General features: G+C 35.0%; 3 protein-coding genes across 6 annotated transcripts; 2 read left to right on the forward strand and 1 right to left on the reverse strand.

Annotated features, from left to right (window-relative positions):
- The first annotated feature begins 654 nt into the window (after positions 1-654).
- Positions 655-2,777, forward strand: LOC138944567 (mitochondrial 2-oxodicarboxylate carrier). 2 transcript variants are annotated; one of them, XM_070315383.1, is made up of 6 exons: positions 655-1,290; positions 1,544-1,650; positions 1,721-1,783; positions 1,902-2,201; positions 2,278-2,423; positions 2,509-2,777. In XM_070315383.1, the coding sequence occupies exons 1-6, from the start codon at positions 1,122-1,124 to the stop codon at positions 2,627-2,629; spliced, it is 906 nt and encodes a 301-aa protein (XP_070171484.1). In that variant the 5' UTR covers positions 655-1,121; the 3' UTR covers positions 2,630-2,777. The 2 variants fall into 2 exon arrangements, with proteins under 2 accessions (XP_070171484.1, XP_070171485.1); XM_070315384.1 differs by lacking the exon at positions 1,721-1,783.
- LOC138944568 (uncharacterized) lies at positions 2,238-4,497 on the reverse strand. 3 transcript variants are annotated; one of them, XM_070315389.1, is made up of 4 exons: positions 4,232-4,497; positions 3,790-4,117; positions 3,026-3,320; positions 2,238-2,936 (listed from the first exon to the last, which is right to left on the reverse strand). In XM_070315389.1, the coding sequence occupies exons 2-4, from the start codon at positions 4,084-4,086 to the stop codon at positions 2,857-2,859; spliced, it is 672 nt and encodes a 223-aa protein (XP_070171490.1). In that variant the 5' UTR covers positions 4,087-4,117; positions 4,232-4,497; the 3' UTR covers positions 2,238-2,856. The 3 variants fall into 3 exon arrangements, with proteins under 3 accessions (XP_070171490.1, XP_070171489.1, XP_070171488.1); XM_070315388.1 differs by having other exon boundaries at positions 4,222-4,497; XM_070315387.1 differs by having other exon boundaries at positions 3,790-4,497.
- Positions 4,498-12,658: 8,161 nt separating this feature from the next.
- Positions 12,659-15,714, forward strand: LOC138944569 (uncharacterized; the record flags this gene model as incomplete). The annotated part of the gene is made up of 5 exons (XM_070315390.1): positions 12,659-13,388; positions 13,664-13,748; positions 13,855-14,956; positions 15,046-15,154; positions 15,396-15,714. Coding segments are annotated over exons 1-5 (2,345 nt in total), but the record flags the coding sequence as incomplete, so codon positions are not given.
- Positions 15,715-15,739: the final 25 nt, after the last annotated feature.

The raw sequence follows: 15,739 nt of genomic DNA on the forward strand, positions 1-15,739 counted from the left end.
AGCAGTGGTATCAACGCAGAGTACTATTTGCTAAATTTTGTTTTTAAGACTGTTAAAAAAAAGCTTTTTATGTAATGTTCTTGAAAAGTTTTTTTTTATTAAGGTAATATTCAAAATTATTATATTAATACATATATTCATATCAAAATAGCAATATCAAATCGAAATTATATCATTTTCGTTATATTTCAACAATACTTATACAAAACTATTATTATACAAAAAAGTTTAAGAAACGGAAACTGTGTGTGTGTATAAATGCATATGTATATATATGTTTCATATATAACTTACTGTAGCCTTATAGTAATAATACTAAAAAAAATAATATGAAAATTGTAATGAATCAGAATTTTTGTATGTAACAAATTCATGTGATAACAAGTAATTTTTACAAAATACTTTTTTGATTTCTGCTGATAATAAAATATTATATATTTAATATTATAATTAATGTAATAATATAATTAATTTATTATGTACATATTTTTAAGTAAAATCTATACAAAATTTATATAAAATATGAAAAAGTATCAATTATTGTATCAAAAATTATATACATACAATTCTTTTCTATGTTAAAAAATAGATTTTAATTCAAGAAACATTTTAGTTTTATATAAAGCAGTGGTATCAACGCAGAGTACTAACACAGCTGGACGATATCATAAACTTATTAAAATAAGATTTTAATAGTAAAAGTAGGAAAATTGTACAAAACTGTGTGCGTGCATATATCAGTACTAAATTAACTTTTTCATGTTTCACTGGCAAAAGAGTGCATTTTATTTGATCTATCAAAATAAATAATAAGAATAAGTAATATAAAAAAAGAAACTCTGGAATATTATAATATATATATATAAGAATTAAAAACTGTGTAAATATTATTATTTTTTATATGGCATGGAATCTCATATTAATAATTTTATAGTTCAATAATTTAAAAATAGAGAAAATTAAATTACATTATTTATTTTTAGATACAACATACATATTTATATCAAGCCAATGATATAATATCCAATATATTTTGCATTATATTGATGCAAATAATTTTTTGATTATTCTCTTTACATATTTTATGTTAATGAAACAATTTTTTTAATGAGATTACGAAAATGGTGTATTACACCAAAGATAATATTTTAAAAGAAGCTATTATCCAAATATATGCTGGAGGATCAGCAGGTTTTATTGAGGTTTGCATAATGCACCCAATGGATCTTATTAAAACACGTTTTCAGCTTCAAGTGAAGACAGCAAAGATAGATCCATTGTATTATACAGGTATTATTATTATTATTATTATTATTATTATTATTGTTATTATTATTATTATATATGTGTGTGTGTGTGTATCTTTATGCTATTGTATATATATCTTTACTTATATTGATATATTAATATTTATAAACATTATTATATCCGATATATCTTATATCCAATTAAAGACATTTATATTAAATCACACATGCATTAGCTCTATGTATACATACATATGTATATAGACATGTATATACACATGTACATATTAATATAGGAATTTGTGACTGTATGACTAAAATGTATAAGACTGAAGGATTACCAGCATTTTGGAAGGGAATTTTACCTCCGATAATTGTAGAAACTCCCAAACGTGCAGTTAAAGTGAGTTCATCTCTCTTGTTTAAAAGTACGTTTTGTTTTATTTATGTATAAAAATTACAACTTCTTTTAGTTCTGTACATTTGAGCAATATAAACAATTTTTTTTATTCGGCGCCAATGCACCTACTCCATTGGTAATTATTTGAATATACTTCTTATATTTATATTATTATTTATATTTGAATATTATTTATTATTAATATATACAATTTTTTAATTATTTGTAAGATAAACAAATTTACATCATTACAGACATTTTCATGCGCTGGTTTCTTGGCTGGTGTTACAGAAGCTATATTAGTCAATCCTTTTGAGGTGATTAAAGTAAAACTACAATCTAATCGAAAGCATATCAAAGAAAGCCCATCAACCTTTGTGGTGACGAAAGAAATAATTTCAAAATATGGTTTTGGTTTAAATGGTCTGAACAAGGGGCTTTCAGCCACTATAATGAGGAACGCGGTGTTTAATTCATTTTATTTCGGTTTTTATCATTCTGTTAAGGAATGTGTACTAGTTAAAAAAGAACCTTGGTTGGAATTTTTTACTAAGGTAATCATCCAGACACAATAAATATATACAGTTGTTCTTTATATGCAGTCTATCATATACATGAAAAATTTTTTAGTTTATTATAGGATTTGTATCAGGCAGTATTGCTTCCTGTTTAAATATACCATTTGATGTTGCCAAAAGTCGTATTCAGGGGACACAAGATAGCACAAAGTATAAAGGAACATTGAATACCATGTACATTATTTACAAGAAAGAAGGGTATTTATGCATACGATATGCTTATTGCTAAAATTATTTAAAAAATTTCAATTAGCTTCATATATGTAACATTATTTTTTTCTAGATTCATAGCATTATACAAAGGCCTAGTACCAAAAATGTTACGATTAGGTCCAGGTGGTGCTATTATGCTTGTAGTGTACGACTACATGCATGCATTTCTTACAAAAAAGTTCAAAGATTAATTTTTATATATTTGGGAAAGTTGTGAGATAACTATGAATTATTCTCTAAGAAGATGCGTTTGATATACATGCATATATAGAAGATAAGGAGTCATATAATTTCATATTCTGTGTACCAAAAATAAATTTTCTTTTATAATAGTTTTAATTTATTTGTCTTTTTTCTTCTTTTTTTATATAATAATAATCTTAGTAATCTTTATATTTCAACACAATACAGAAAAAAATTAATCTTCCAAGACAGTATCTAGCCATTTTTCTAAATCAATTGGTTTAATTTGAGTACTTTTTGGCTTTGCTTTGGAATCTGCAATAAATCAATATTTTATATTTCAACAATCAGAGTTGAAAATCAATTATAATATAAATAGAATGCCATTTAATTTATAATTTTACCGTTATGAGATTTAAAAATAAGCTGTGCTGGAGGAACTGTTGGATTACTCTGGACTGGTTCTTTTAAAGATAATAAAAAATCTATGTCTTCTAAATTATCAATACCATCTTCTGATAGGGATTTTGTGTTTGCTGTCAACTCCAAATTTTTCGATTGATCAATCTTCGTATTCTCTTTCATCTCATTTTTCGAATATACAATATCTGATGAACTCGACACATTTGGGTAAAAAATTGTATTATATGTGGCTTTTCCTTTCTCTGCATCATTATTTATATTCGTCAATTGATCGCTCTAAGAGTGATCATATAAATCATTTGTTCAATCAAGAAAATTATTCGCTAAATTAAAGAGAAACTGGATAAACCAGCTATGTCAAAAATTAATAAATTTAATATATTTTGAGATTCATGAATTTGATATTGCGCATAATGTACTTTGAGCCTTTTAATATAAAATTAATAATTAATTTGAGAGTTAAAGCAAAGATTTGTCCTGTAAAGTATTACTTAATCTCAAAATTGTAAATATTATTTTGTATCGGACTAACTTTTTTATACTGATTATATCATGAAAATTTGATATACTGAAATAAAGTAGTACACAAAAATTCATGAAGATAAAAATTTTCATTCTGTGTAAATTTTTACTTTAACTTACTGTCGAATTCATGAATTTTGAAATGTATTAAATTTATCAATTTTTGATATAGTTAATCCATCTATTATAGTTATTCCTTAAATATATATAAGTCAGTACTTACTGTAAAATATCTGTCATTTACGTTAATATATTCGTTAAATGGAATACAGTCAATCGCGATCGATAATGTTTTTAGGTTTAAGATGAAAAATTCCGAGTACTGTGACGAGTCGACGGACCAAGCTTTCTCTGTTTTAAAAACGAAATGTCCATTTTTTGAAAGCGGCGCGTTTATGAGAGTACCAAAATCTTTGCCTACATCCCCATCGGTTAACATATCAACGTAATCGGCTGAAGATGATGAAGATCGTGATTTATTTTTCTGTTTCGTCTTTTCCATTTTTACAGATTTGTCCATACTTTTCGATCATGCACAGTGACAATGAGCTCTATAACACCAAAGAAAAGCCTGAGAGAAGCAATGCCGGCGATTTTCGTGGGACGCTTTTTCTAGGCCGTACAGCAGCGCCGTGCATCCACTTTTAGGATTTACCCAAATCTACTTTTTGGTACTGTCGGTCAAATCTCCTTATGGTTCATGTCCGTGTTACATCCACTTGCATCCATTTTCGATCTTCATAGTATATCTAGAGCGTTTGCCTTTATTTAAGAAATGGGGATAAAGGACATATTCTGTTTCGTGCCCCTTCTCTTCCGCTTGCACATTGCATAGCGCTCTCTTTTGTCATGCTACGTGCGTGCGAAAGAGAACACAAGGGGCACAAAACAGAGTGTGTCCTTTTCTACGTGCACCTCGGCTCTCACTCCTCAACCCTCGGTCTAGATATATTATGTTTATGGTGGTAGTACACTGATCGCATGACAAAGAGAGATGTGGCGCCGCTTTGTCTCTCTTTCACGTATGTGTGTATACCCAGATAGCCAAGTCTGTTCGAACAGATTTTGCCAAACGTCTGCTACAAATTTTTGTCAGCAGAAAGATTTCAGATTGTATACAAAGTCTGTTATATCAGATAATGATAGCAGAATGTCAGCAGAAATGTTACAAAACCTGCTGACATAATTTGACAGCAGATCAGTAGCAGAAACCGAGCAGGATTTGCATAGAATTATTATAGCAGATAGCTAGCAGAAACTGAGCAGGATCTGCACAACGCAATTTGATGTCAAATTGATAGCAGAAATCGAGCAGGATCTGCGCGCGCGCAATCTGACGGCAGATTGGTAGCAGAAATCGAGCAGGATCTGCTAACGTGACTTGACATCAGGTTGTCGGCAGAAATCGAGCAAGATCTGCGCGCGCACAATCTGATGGCAAATCGGCAATAGAAATCAAACAGAATCTGCAGCTTTTAGCATTCATATAATTTATTGAAATAGTATAGTTTATTCGCTTACAGCTATGCGGCGCACTATTCACTTTCTATATCCGTATTCAAGTTCTTGTTACGAGCGTATATATAATGCCTGCAAAATGCGGCTAATAACATCGTAATTATTTCTATCAATTTAATTTCTGGTACGACTCCCGTACCGGGAATTCAGATATTGAACTGATTTTTAGAAAATCAGACAGATAAATATCCAATTTTCACTTATTTGGAAAGAAATTATCCAAATAAGTGAAAATCGTTCGTTGTTATATCTATTTAAGATATAATATAGAAATTAACTTCCATATAAATAAAATATTTTAATTTTGATTTAATTTTATAAATTAATTATTCAAATTTTCATATATGTATTACATTAATACATATTATTAATATTATAAATTTATGTTATTAATACAAACGTCAGAAAATGACATCCCGTGAATGTAACATATCAACTATTGACGTCATTTTTGAATCTTATGAGACCTAACTTTAGGATTAACTCTAATTGGTTATTTTGTGACCAAAATTTACTGTCATTTTGTTACTTGGACTCGAGACCCTTTAAATGTTTAAATCCATTTAAATGTACCATTTTGTATAAATGTCTAGAAATTGCTCGATTTCTGCTGTCAATCTGCCGTCAGATTGCGCGCAAGCTCTGCGTGGTTTCTGCTGCCAATCTGCTCACATTGCCTGTCAGCAGGCTCTGTCGACAAAACCTGAGCTTAATGTGGTCACAGATGGCTATGGTTTTGGCATGGAATTCTGATTAAATTTGCTGCCAATCTGCGCGCATGCTGCTAGCATTTTGCTATCTGGGTATATTGTAGTATCCGTGAAAGCACGACACCGATACGTTGAGCACACGAATGCGATCGTGAAAGATAAATCTAGATAAGGAGGTCCTTGTTTTCCTAACATATCGCTTTATATTCGAGATACACCTGAAAATGCTTTCTGGCCTCTCGTGGCAGAAAGCAGTAATGCAACAAGACTAACAGGCGCCTATTTTTTGAGAATTTTATACTTGTATATAAACATATATGCATATATATTTAAATTATAGTTAAAATTATATGTGTAATTAAATATTGTATGTTGATTAATAATAATAGTAGAATAATAGATAACAGAGTGAATAAATACATAAGATGTAAGACGAGGGTGCTTGTTAGACTTGATAACTTGTTGCTTCGTTACTATAATATCAATTATACTTTGTGTATCATATCAACGGGATAGAGAAATAGCACGATTGTCAATCCTTGTTTGACATTATTTTGTTAATGCAATTTACAAAAAAGACAAATACAAAAGTTATTTATTTATTAATTATAATATGATAGTGAATAATAAATAGCATTATAAACCCAGATAGCCAAGAATGTTAAAATCACTTTTGCCAAAGCTTTGCGACAAGGTATGCTAATTTTGACAATAATTGTCTAGCAAACATTTGTCTTGTTTTGGTTTGTCAAATAGTTTGAAGCAAATTGACGGCAAAATTTTTTGTCTCACGATACTGTAAATAATAGAAAAAGGCTTGCTCGTAAATTTTACGCAAAGAAGAACACGTATGATGCTATTCATGGTGTAACACAAACTTTACATCAATTAATATAAAATTTTGTTATACACGCTATAATAGCAAATTTACGACAAGAACAGAGCAAACCTTATTGTACACAATATGATAACATATTTACGAAAAAAACAGAACAAAGTATACTCTGGCACAACGAGATGCAAAATTCACGCAAATAACAAAGCAAACCTTGCCATGCATGGCATGACAGCAAATTTACAACTTTACTTTATTACAAACTTTACAAAAATATAGTATTCAGCCTGTCGTAACCCGACCAATTTCTTAATATATTAAAGAATAAAACAATAAAGTGACACAGAAAAGTGTAAGAAAGAGCTGAGTAAAGCAAAGCATTAAAATTAGAAAAGAGATCAAGGAAAATTAGGAAAGAGTAAAGTAATAAAAGAATATTAATAAAATAAAAGTAAGATACGTGACTAAAGAGAAGGAAGTCACGATCAAGTTCTTGGAAGCTGAGTAAGCAGCTGACGAGACAGACTGACAAGCGGAGCACGAGACATGCTCCGGTCAAGGACACCACACTCCTCCCCAATCAACGACCTAATTAATTAAGAGATATAATAAGCGCGAGATGCACCTCGCGAGACGACTCGCTGACTACTCGCTCGCTTAATATTATCGAAGTACCGTACGTATCGCGCCCGACTATTATAATCGCGAATAAGTGAAAGTGTATTAAATCTTGCAAAATATACTAAATTATACCCAACGTCCGGGAGTGTCTTATTTCGAGCGTGGATCCTAATCCTTTGGGCGTACAAATCCCAAAAGACCTCTTCCTTAGCGGCTAGAGGCACAACAAGCCGATAGTTCGCTTGTTCATCGTTATGCGACGCGCTATATGCATCCATCTCGTATTTGATTTTTAGTCATGAGAAGTATATAAAGCTTACAAAAAGCAACTGACAGAAGATTAAAAATATAATTATTTCTATCAGTTCAATTACTGATACAATCCCAAACATAGGGAATTAAGATATTGGACTGATTGTCTCTCTTAGATCGGGCAGATAAATGTCTAAAAAAGTTTAAATCATCCGTTTATTATTTACTTAAAATGTAAATATATATATATATATACAGGGTGATTCAAAACAACCTTCTGTCCTTACAATGTCATATACTTGACACTATTCTAAGACGATTTTTTCTTTGCCAAAATTTTTTCCGAGGCTTAGTTTTTAAATTATAAGCCAAAATAGTTAACGAATTACGGACCGCGTACACAAGGCAGGCAGGAGCGGAGCAACTCACCGTCCCATACTGGTGATTACGTGAGGCGCTCGCTGCGATTAACTGTTTGCTACATGGGGTGTATGTGTGAGAGAGAACGTATACGCGTATACATACAAATACACATTCTCTCTTTCTCACTCACTGACTCTTACATTATATGTAGAGATTCGTTGCCCTTATACGACTCAATAAGTAATATTTCCGTGTGATACAACGAGTAACTAGCAAACTTTTTTTCACTCACAAATTATACCACTTATCGAACTTTTACGTATTAATCCACGCACTTTATCAATAAACTGAATTTATTAAAAAAAACGATGTTATTATACGTCATTATATTTTCATATTTTATAGTTTTATGTTTTCGAAACTATCGAATTTACAATGTCGGAGGCTTTAACCGATCACGGGACACATGATAGCGTCCGCGTCGATCACGCGTAATGTGATACATTCAGTTGTTCGGCAGCCGACAGCCGGCATGCCGGCAACGCTAGTACCGATACAACTTGCTTGTTGTCGTCGCGCAGTTTCCGCATCGAATAACGCGTTTCTTTCTTGGAGATATTTTAATAATTAATCGGTAGTAATCGGTAGATTGTGATTAACCGTTATAATCGTTAATAAATTCAATTTATCGATAAAGTGCGTAGATTAATTCGTAAAAATTCGATAAGTGGTACAATTTATGAGTGGAAAAAGTTTACTAGTTACTCGTACTTCTATCATACGGAAGTATTACTTATTGAGTCGTATGAGGGCAACGAATTACTACATAAAAGGTAAGAATTAGTGTGAGAAAGAGAGAGAGAGAGAGAGAGAGAGAGAGTGCATGTGTGCGATCAACTGTTTGCTACACGCGATAGATGTAAAAGAGAAAGACAGAGAGAGAGAGAGAGAGAGAGAGAGAGAGACAGACAGACAGAGAGAGAAAGAGAGTGCGTGTGTGCGACCAGCTGTTTGCTATACGCGATGGATATAAAAGAGAAAGACAAAGAAGAGAGAAAGAGAGTGCGTGTGTGCGATCAGCTGTTTGCTACATACGATGGGTGTAAAAGAGACAGAGAGGGAGAAAGAGAGAGAGAGAGAGAGAGAGAGAGAGAGAGAGAGAGAGAGAGAGAAAGAGAGAATGTGTATGTGTGTGTATACGCGTATACGTTCTCTCTCACACATACACTCCATCGTATGTAGCAAACAGTTGATCGCAGCGAGCGCCTCACGTAATCACCAGCATCGGACGGTGAGTTGCGCCACCCCTGCTTGCCTCGCGTACGCGGCCCATAATTCGTTAACTATTTTGGCTTATAATTTAAAAACTAAGCCTCGAAAAAAATTTTGGCAAAGGAAAAGTCATCTTAGAATAGTGTCAAGTATATGACATTGTAAGGACAGAAGGTTGTTTTGAATCACCCTGTATATATATAAAATTCATATATTCATTATATTATAAATTCATTTTCAATTATTCATATATTATCATCATCTCATAATTATAATAAATGCCACCTAAGACTCTTGTCTTCTCGGTCGCATATTCTTAAACGATGCGCTAGAAAACATGAGGGATTGCTTCACAAAAAATATTCTTCTCTGCGAGATTTATCGTTCCTCAAAGTTTCTGAATCATCCTATACAGAGAATGATCACAAATTTGCTATCATGCCGTACACGGCAAGGTTTGCTCTATTATTTGCGTAAAATGTGCATCACACTATTGCGACAAGCCTTGCCAGCAAAAGCTAAGCTTTTTCCGAAAACACCTTGTTACAATTTTGCTGTAAAGGCATGTTTGGGTTTGCTGCAAACTTTGCGCAAAGTTTGCATCATTTTGCTTGCTGGGAATATATTGATATTAATATATATTTTTGTACATAATATAAAATCAGATGTAACAAAATAAATTATTTTATAGAAATATAAAACATGATTAGTAGTAGAAAAAGTAAACAATAACTTAACTTAACATAAACAATAACTTACTCTGAAATAAAATTATACAATATATAATTTTAATATAAACTGTAATATAGGTTTATAATTAAACTCTTTATATAAATATATGTGTCGGAGGAGTCTGTAACCCCTAGGCACCGCGTCCCCAGGTGGCGGATAGGGGAACGCTCGCCAGGCTTGCCTGGAGGGTAGAGATGAAATAAAATAATCTTCATGGACCAACAGATAGTCACCAACCCGCTCGGCAAGCGTGGTGACTTAATGCCAACTCCTTCCATACATGAAATGTTGAATTTTAAAACAAAACTACCCCAGACGAGTAGAGCGCGAAGCTCAGAATTTCGTACTGATTCGTCAGTCTGCCTCAAGGATTCTGGGGGAGGTACAAATTCGATGACAAAGAAAACAACGAATAACCTAAAGAAGAAACTTCTACTTGCGACATACAACATTCGCACCATGCGATTGGATGACCACTTCGAGGGACTGGAACAAGAGCTGCAACAGATCAAATGGAACATTCTGGGGATCTGCGAAACACGTTTAAAGGGAGAAACCACAACGGTGCTCAGATCAGGACATCTGCTATACCAGAACAACACAAACGCTAACTCACACATCGGGGGAGTAGCAATTATGGAGGGAATTACAGGAACCTAAAGCACCTGGTCAGTAAAACATGCGCCATCTCAGAGAGGGTGATCTATTATATTACGATCAAATTAAATGACCGATACACCCTGCAGGTGATCCAAGGCTACGCACCGACCAGCGTCGCTGAAAACAAAGAGGCCGAGCAGTTCTACGAAGACGTAACCACCGCAAAGAGCGCGGAGAAGGCCAGGTTTGTTGTCGTGATGGGAGACTTCAATGCCAAGATAGGTCACAAGGCAACGACAGACCCAGCGAACATAGGACCATTCGGCCTAGGTACCAGGAACGAACGAGGTCAGATGCTACTGGACTATCTGAGCACAGAAGATCTGCTCTGCATGAACACCCATTTCAAGAAACCACTCCAAAAGAAGTGGACATGGAAAAGCCCGAACGGCAGGGTGAAAAATGAGATCGACTACATTCTCACCAACAACAGAGGGATCTGCATTGACGTCAATGTCCTTAACCGATTTAGTACTGGCAGCGACCACAGGCTGGTAAGAGCGAAGATTAGTATCGACACTAAGCTGGAGAGGCGCAAACTAATAAAGAGCTATGTCTATCCAACTTCGACAAAACTAGAGCAAAGGCAGTTCGAATATCAGGAAACCATCCGGACGAAGGTGGAACCAATGGAAGCCCTACGATGCATGGACTTGGACGAACTGTCTGCGAAGATCACCAGCAGCGTTCAAGTGGCGACGAAAAGAGTATGCACTCGAGCCAAACCAAGAGACAATAAATTGAGTGCTAATACCATGGCCCTATTGGAGCGACGACGAACAGACAGGGACGCGGATGGATACGAAGCTCTCAACAATACCATACGGAAAGAAATCCGAAAAGATCTGAAAAACCATAACACCCAACTGGTTCACCGTGCAATCGCCGACAATACCAACATGCGACTCCTGCGATCCAGGATGGCCCGGGGGAAAACACAAATTTCAAAGATGAAAAACGAGCAGGGAGAAATCGTCACAAAAAAACGGACATAATAGAAATCGTCGAGAACTTCTACCGCAAACTGTACAGCACGTCAGTTCCAAAGCCGGATCGCATAGCGAATAAGAAGAGGCGGAACATCTTAAATGTGGGCTCTGAGGAGATACCAGAAATTGATAGAAATGAGCTGCGAGCTGCGTTGAAGAAGATAAAGAACAAAAAGGCACCCGGAAAAGACAGAGTGACGAGCGAAATGCTCAAGATGGGAGGAGAACCGCTGGAAGACGCATTGCTCGTCCTCTTGAACAAATGCGTGCGGGAGCAACAGATTCCAAGTGCGTGGAGGAATGCTGAAGTTATCCTGCTGTTCAAGAAGGGCGACTGCGCGAGTGTGGAAAACTACCGACCGATCAGCTTACTATCCACCTTCTACAAGCTGTTAACGAGAATAATCACAGACCGCTTAACCCACAAATTCGACCTTTATCAGCCAGTCGAATAGGCGGGGTTTCGAAGAGTCTATAGCACGATAGATCACCTCCAAGTCATGCACATGCTAATCGAGAAGGCAACAGAGTACAACATTCCTCTTCATCTGGCCTTCATAGATTATCAAAAGGCGTTTGACTCCATCGAGATATGGGCAATACTGGATAAGGCGAGAATCGATTCTCGATACTCCAACCTTATCCAACACATCTACGCCAGTGCAACACTCCGGGTCAAACTGGAGGACGACATGGTGACGGAGAAGATCCCGGTTGGGAGAGGCCAAGGAGACACGATATCTCCCAAGTTATTCACCGGAGGACATCTTTAAGAATCTATCCTGGGAGAAAAAGGGCATCAATATCGACGGCCCCTATCTAAACCACCTGAGATTCGCTGACGATCTACCAATATTATTAGTAAAAGATAAAGTCTAGTGATTTAACTATATCGCTACCACAACTGGTGACCCCGACGTGATCACGGACTTTCGAGAATTCACGTTCAAGCGCGGCGAATTTGAATCGGTGATCCGTGAGTTTTGTGAGTCATCGAGTTTCGAGTTCTGCTGTGATTCTTGTGTGGTTTGTGCCTTGTGTTCTTCGAGTCGACAAGATTTTCGAGTCATCGAATTTACGAGGACAGCGTCTTACCAGACTACTGAATTTTACAACGCAGAATATTGACAGAATTCGACGATGCCTTTGGACGAATTTTCGACTTCGAATCCTGCAACGTCAACATCAGTTCCATCGGCTGGAGAACATCATCCGCGTTTAACGAATCCGACACAATCTTTTGCCAGTAATGAGCCTCATCAACAAGGTCAACCAAACGAAATCCATTCTAACGAGTTTCGCCTTGTTAAATTGTCGAATTTTTGGTATAAGCAGCCTAAATTGTGGTTTGCTCAATTAGAAAGCGAATTCTTGGTTTTTCGGATCCATTCAGATGATGTTAAATATAGCTCGGTTATACGGCATCTTGATGAGCAAGCTTTATTAGCTATTGCTGAGTTAATTGAAAATCCTCCTGAAAAAGATAAATATCTTCATGTTAAAAACATTTCGATTAATCGGTTTACTGATTCTGAGGAAAAACGTCTTCGTCAATTGTTAGCTGGTGTTGAGCTGAATGATAAAAAACCGTCTGATTTGCTTCGCGAAATTAAACAATTAGCGGGAGGAGCAATTTCGGAAAATGTATTATATTCTATTTGGTTGCAAAGATTACCTTCTCAAGTTCAAGCCATTTTAGCCGTTGTGGAAGATTGCCCTTTAATCAAACTTGCTGAATTAGCTGATAAAATTTTGGATCGCGAAACTAGTCTTCAAGTCGCGACAATAGCTTCCCCTGTGGAGGGAAATACTTCGAATTTTACTAATCTCGAGCGTAGAATCGCAGCTCTAGAAATAAAACGTATACGCAGTAGATCAAAATTTAAATACAAAGAAAAAAGAAGATCTAGATCATCTTCTAGAAACAAATTCGATAAAGATAACCAAAAAATTTGTTTTTATCACAAGAAATTTGGTGCTAAAGCTTTTAAATGTACAATATCTTGTGATATGTCTAAATCTTTGGTCGAAAGGCAGGAAAACTAGCTTCACCGTTGAGTTGTGAGGCGGCTGACAACGATTCACCTAACAATTGCCTCATTATTACTAATAAAACGTCAAGACTTAATTTTCTTGTTGATACAGGAGCTGATATTTCTTTGATCCCAAAAAGATTTGTTTCAAGAGTTCAAGTTACTTCTTTCAAGCTTTATGCAGCTAATGGAACCAAGTTAATACCTACGGTATAAAAATGTTAATTTTAAATCTTGGATTACAAAGAATTTTTAAATGGAAATTTTGCATTGCGGATATTCAGAGACCCATTTTGGGCGCAGATTTTTGAGTCATTTTGGAATTTTAGTTGACATTAAAAACAAAAAACTTCTTGATAGTGTTACCAGTCTTTCATTTAAAGGAAAACTATCTAAAGTTAATCATTTGTCGATTTGCACTACATTTCCTGACTCACCTTTCCATAAGATTTTGGCTGAATTTCCTGAATTAACTCATTTTGCTCCTATATCAACAAATAAGATTCATCAAATTGAGCATCATATTATTACAAAAGGACCACCAATTGCTTCAACTCCTCGCAGATTGTCACCGGAAAAATTAAAATTTACAAGAGACGAATTTAATCTTATGGTGGAACAAGGAATTTGTAGACTGTCAAGCAGCACCTGGGCAACTCCACTTCATATGGTTCCCAAAAATGGACCGAACTCATGGAGACTTTGCGGTGACTATCGGGCTTTAAATGCAGCTACTGTTCCTGATCGTTATCCGCTTCCTCACATTCAGGATTTCACTGCTGGTTTACACGGTAAAAATATATTTTCTAAGATTGATTTAGTTAAAGTCTATTACCAAGTGCCAGTTGCAAAAGAGGACATATCAAAAACAGCTGTTACTACTCCATTTGGCCTTTTTGAATTTCTCGTAATGCCTTTTGGTTTACGTAATGCTGCTCTGACTTTTCAACGTTTTATGAATATCATATTATCTGGACTTGATTTTTGTGTCTGTTATCTTGACGATATCTTAATTGCTTCTGTGAATGAGAAAGAGCATGCTGTACATCTTCATACTGTGTTTTCTCGGCTTAAACAATTTGGCATGACGATTAATTTGTCCAAATGTCTCTTTGGTAAGGATGAAATTTCTTTCCTTGGTTATTTAGTTTCCAAGCAAGGAATTAAACCGACATCTGAAAAGATTAAAGCCATAATTGATTACAAAAAACATATATTTACAATTCACGAATTAAGAAGACTTATAGGTATTATCAACTTTTATCGTCGTTGTCTGAAAAATGCTGCATCACATCAAGCAGTTCTTACGAATTATCTTAAGGATAGCAGGAAGAGGGATAAAAGGTTAGTCACTTGGACTTCTGAAGCTGAAGAAGCTTTCAAATTGCAAAGAAGAACTCTTACAGTACTCTGCGTTGATACCACTGCTCAACTGTTCCTCTTATCCTCACTTGTGATGCATCAGATTTTGCAGTTGGTGCATCTTTGGAACAGATAATTGATGGAATTAATAAACCGATTGCATTTTTCTCAAAGAAATTAGACGACACTCAACGTAATTATGATAGTGCTTATGATAGTACTTACGATCGTGCACTTTTTGGTATTTATTTAGCCATCAAGCATTTCAGGTACTTACTTGAAGGACGCCAGATTCTTATTCGGACAGATCATAAACCTTTAATTTATGCTTTTCAACAAAAATTAGATAAAGCTTCACCCAGACAGATCCGACATCTAGTACTCTGCGTTGATACCACTGCATCGAGCATATATCTGGTAAACAAAATGTAGTTGCAGATTCAGAATCTCTAGAATTGAATCCGTTTCGATACATATCATAGTTTCTCTGGAAGAGTTAGCAGAATTACAAAGAGAAGATGAAGAATTAAAAGCACTTCTCACTAATTCTTCTCTCAAGCTTCAAAAACTTATACTTTCTGGCTTGACTACACCTATTTTCTGTGACTGCTCTACCGTTAATATTCGTCCTTATGTACCTCAACAGCTTCGTAGAAGAATTTTTGATGTTGTGCATGGTTTATCTCATCCAAGTAGTCGTTCTATCTGCAAACTAATACAACAAAAATTTATTTGGCCAACGATGAAGAAAGATATAAAAGAATGGGCTAGATCGTGTCTGCCTTGTCAACGTGCCAAGAAGTACTCTGCGTTGATACCACTGCTT

This window comes from Polyergus mexicanus, unplaced genomic scaffold, assembly GCF_030449975.1.
Source record: "Polyergus mexicanus isolate NDT 795.1 unplaced genomic scaffold, iyPolMexi1.0 SCAF_273, whole genome shotgun sequence".
NCBI classification, from domain to species: domain Eukaryota; kingdom Metazoa; phylum Arthropoda; class Insecta; order Hymenoptera; family Formicidae; genus Polyergus; species Polyergus mexicanus.

Excerpts from the sequence above, each read along its gene's own strand:
- LOC138944567 (XM_070315383.1), top strand. The coding sequence starts at position 1,122 with ATGGTGTATTACACCAAAGATAATATTTTAAAAGAAGCTATTATCCAA. Across the intron at positions 1,291-1,543 it reads AGATCCATTGTATTATACAG|GAATTTGTGACTGTATGACT; the intron begins GTATTATTATTA and ends ATATTAATATAG. Across the intron at positions 1,651-1,720 it reads CTCCCAAACGTGCAGTTAAA|TTCTGTACATTTGAGCAATA; the intron begins GTGAGTTCATCT and ends AACTTCTTTTAG.
- LOC138944568 (XM_070315389.1), bottom strand. The coding sequence starts at position 4,086 with ATGGACAAATCTGTAAAAATGGAAAAGACGAAACAGAAAAATAAATCA. Across the intron at positions 3,321-3,789 it reads TAAATGACAGATATTTTACA|AGCGATCAATTGACGAATAT; the intron begins GTAAGTACTGAC and ends GATCACTCTTAG. Across the intron at positions 2,937-3,025 it reads TATTTTTAAATCTCATAACG|ATTCCAAAGCAAAGCCAAAA; the intron begins GTAAAATTATAA and ends GATTTATTGCAG.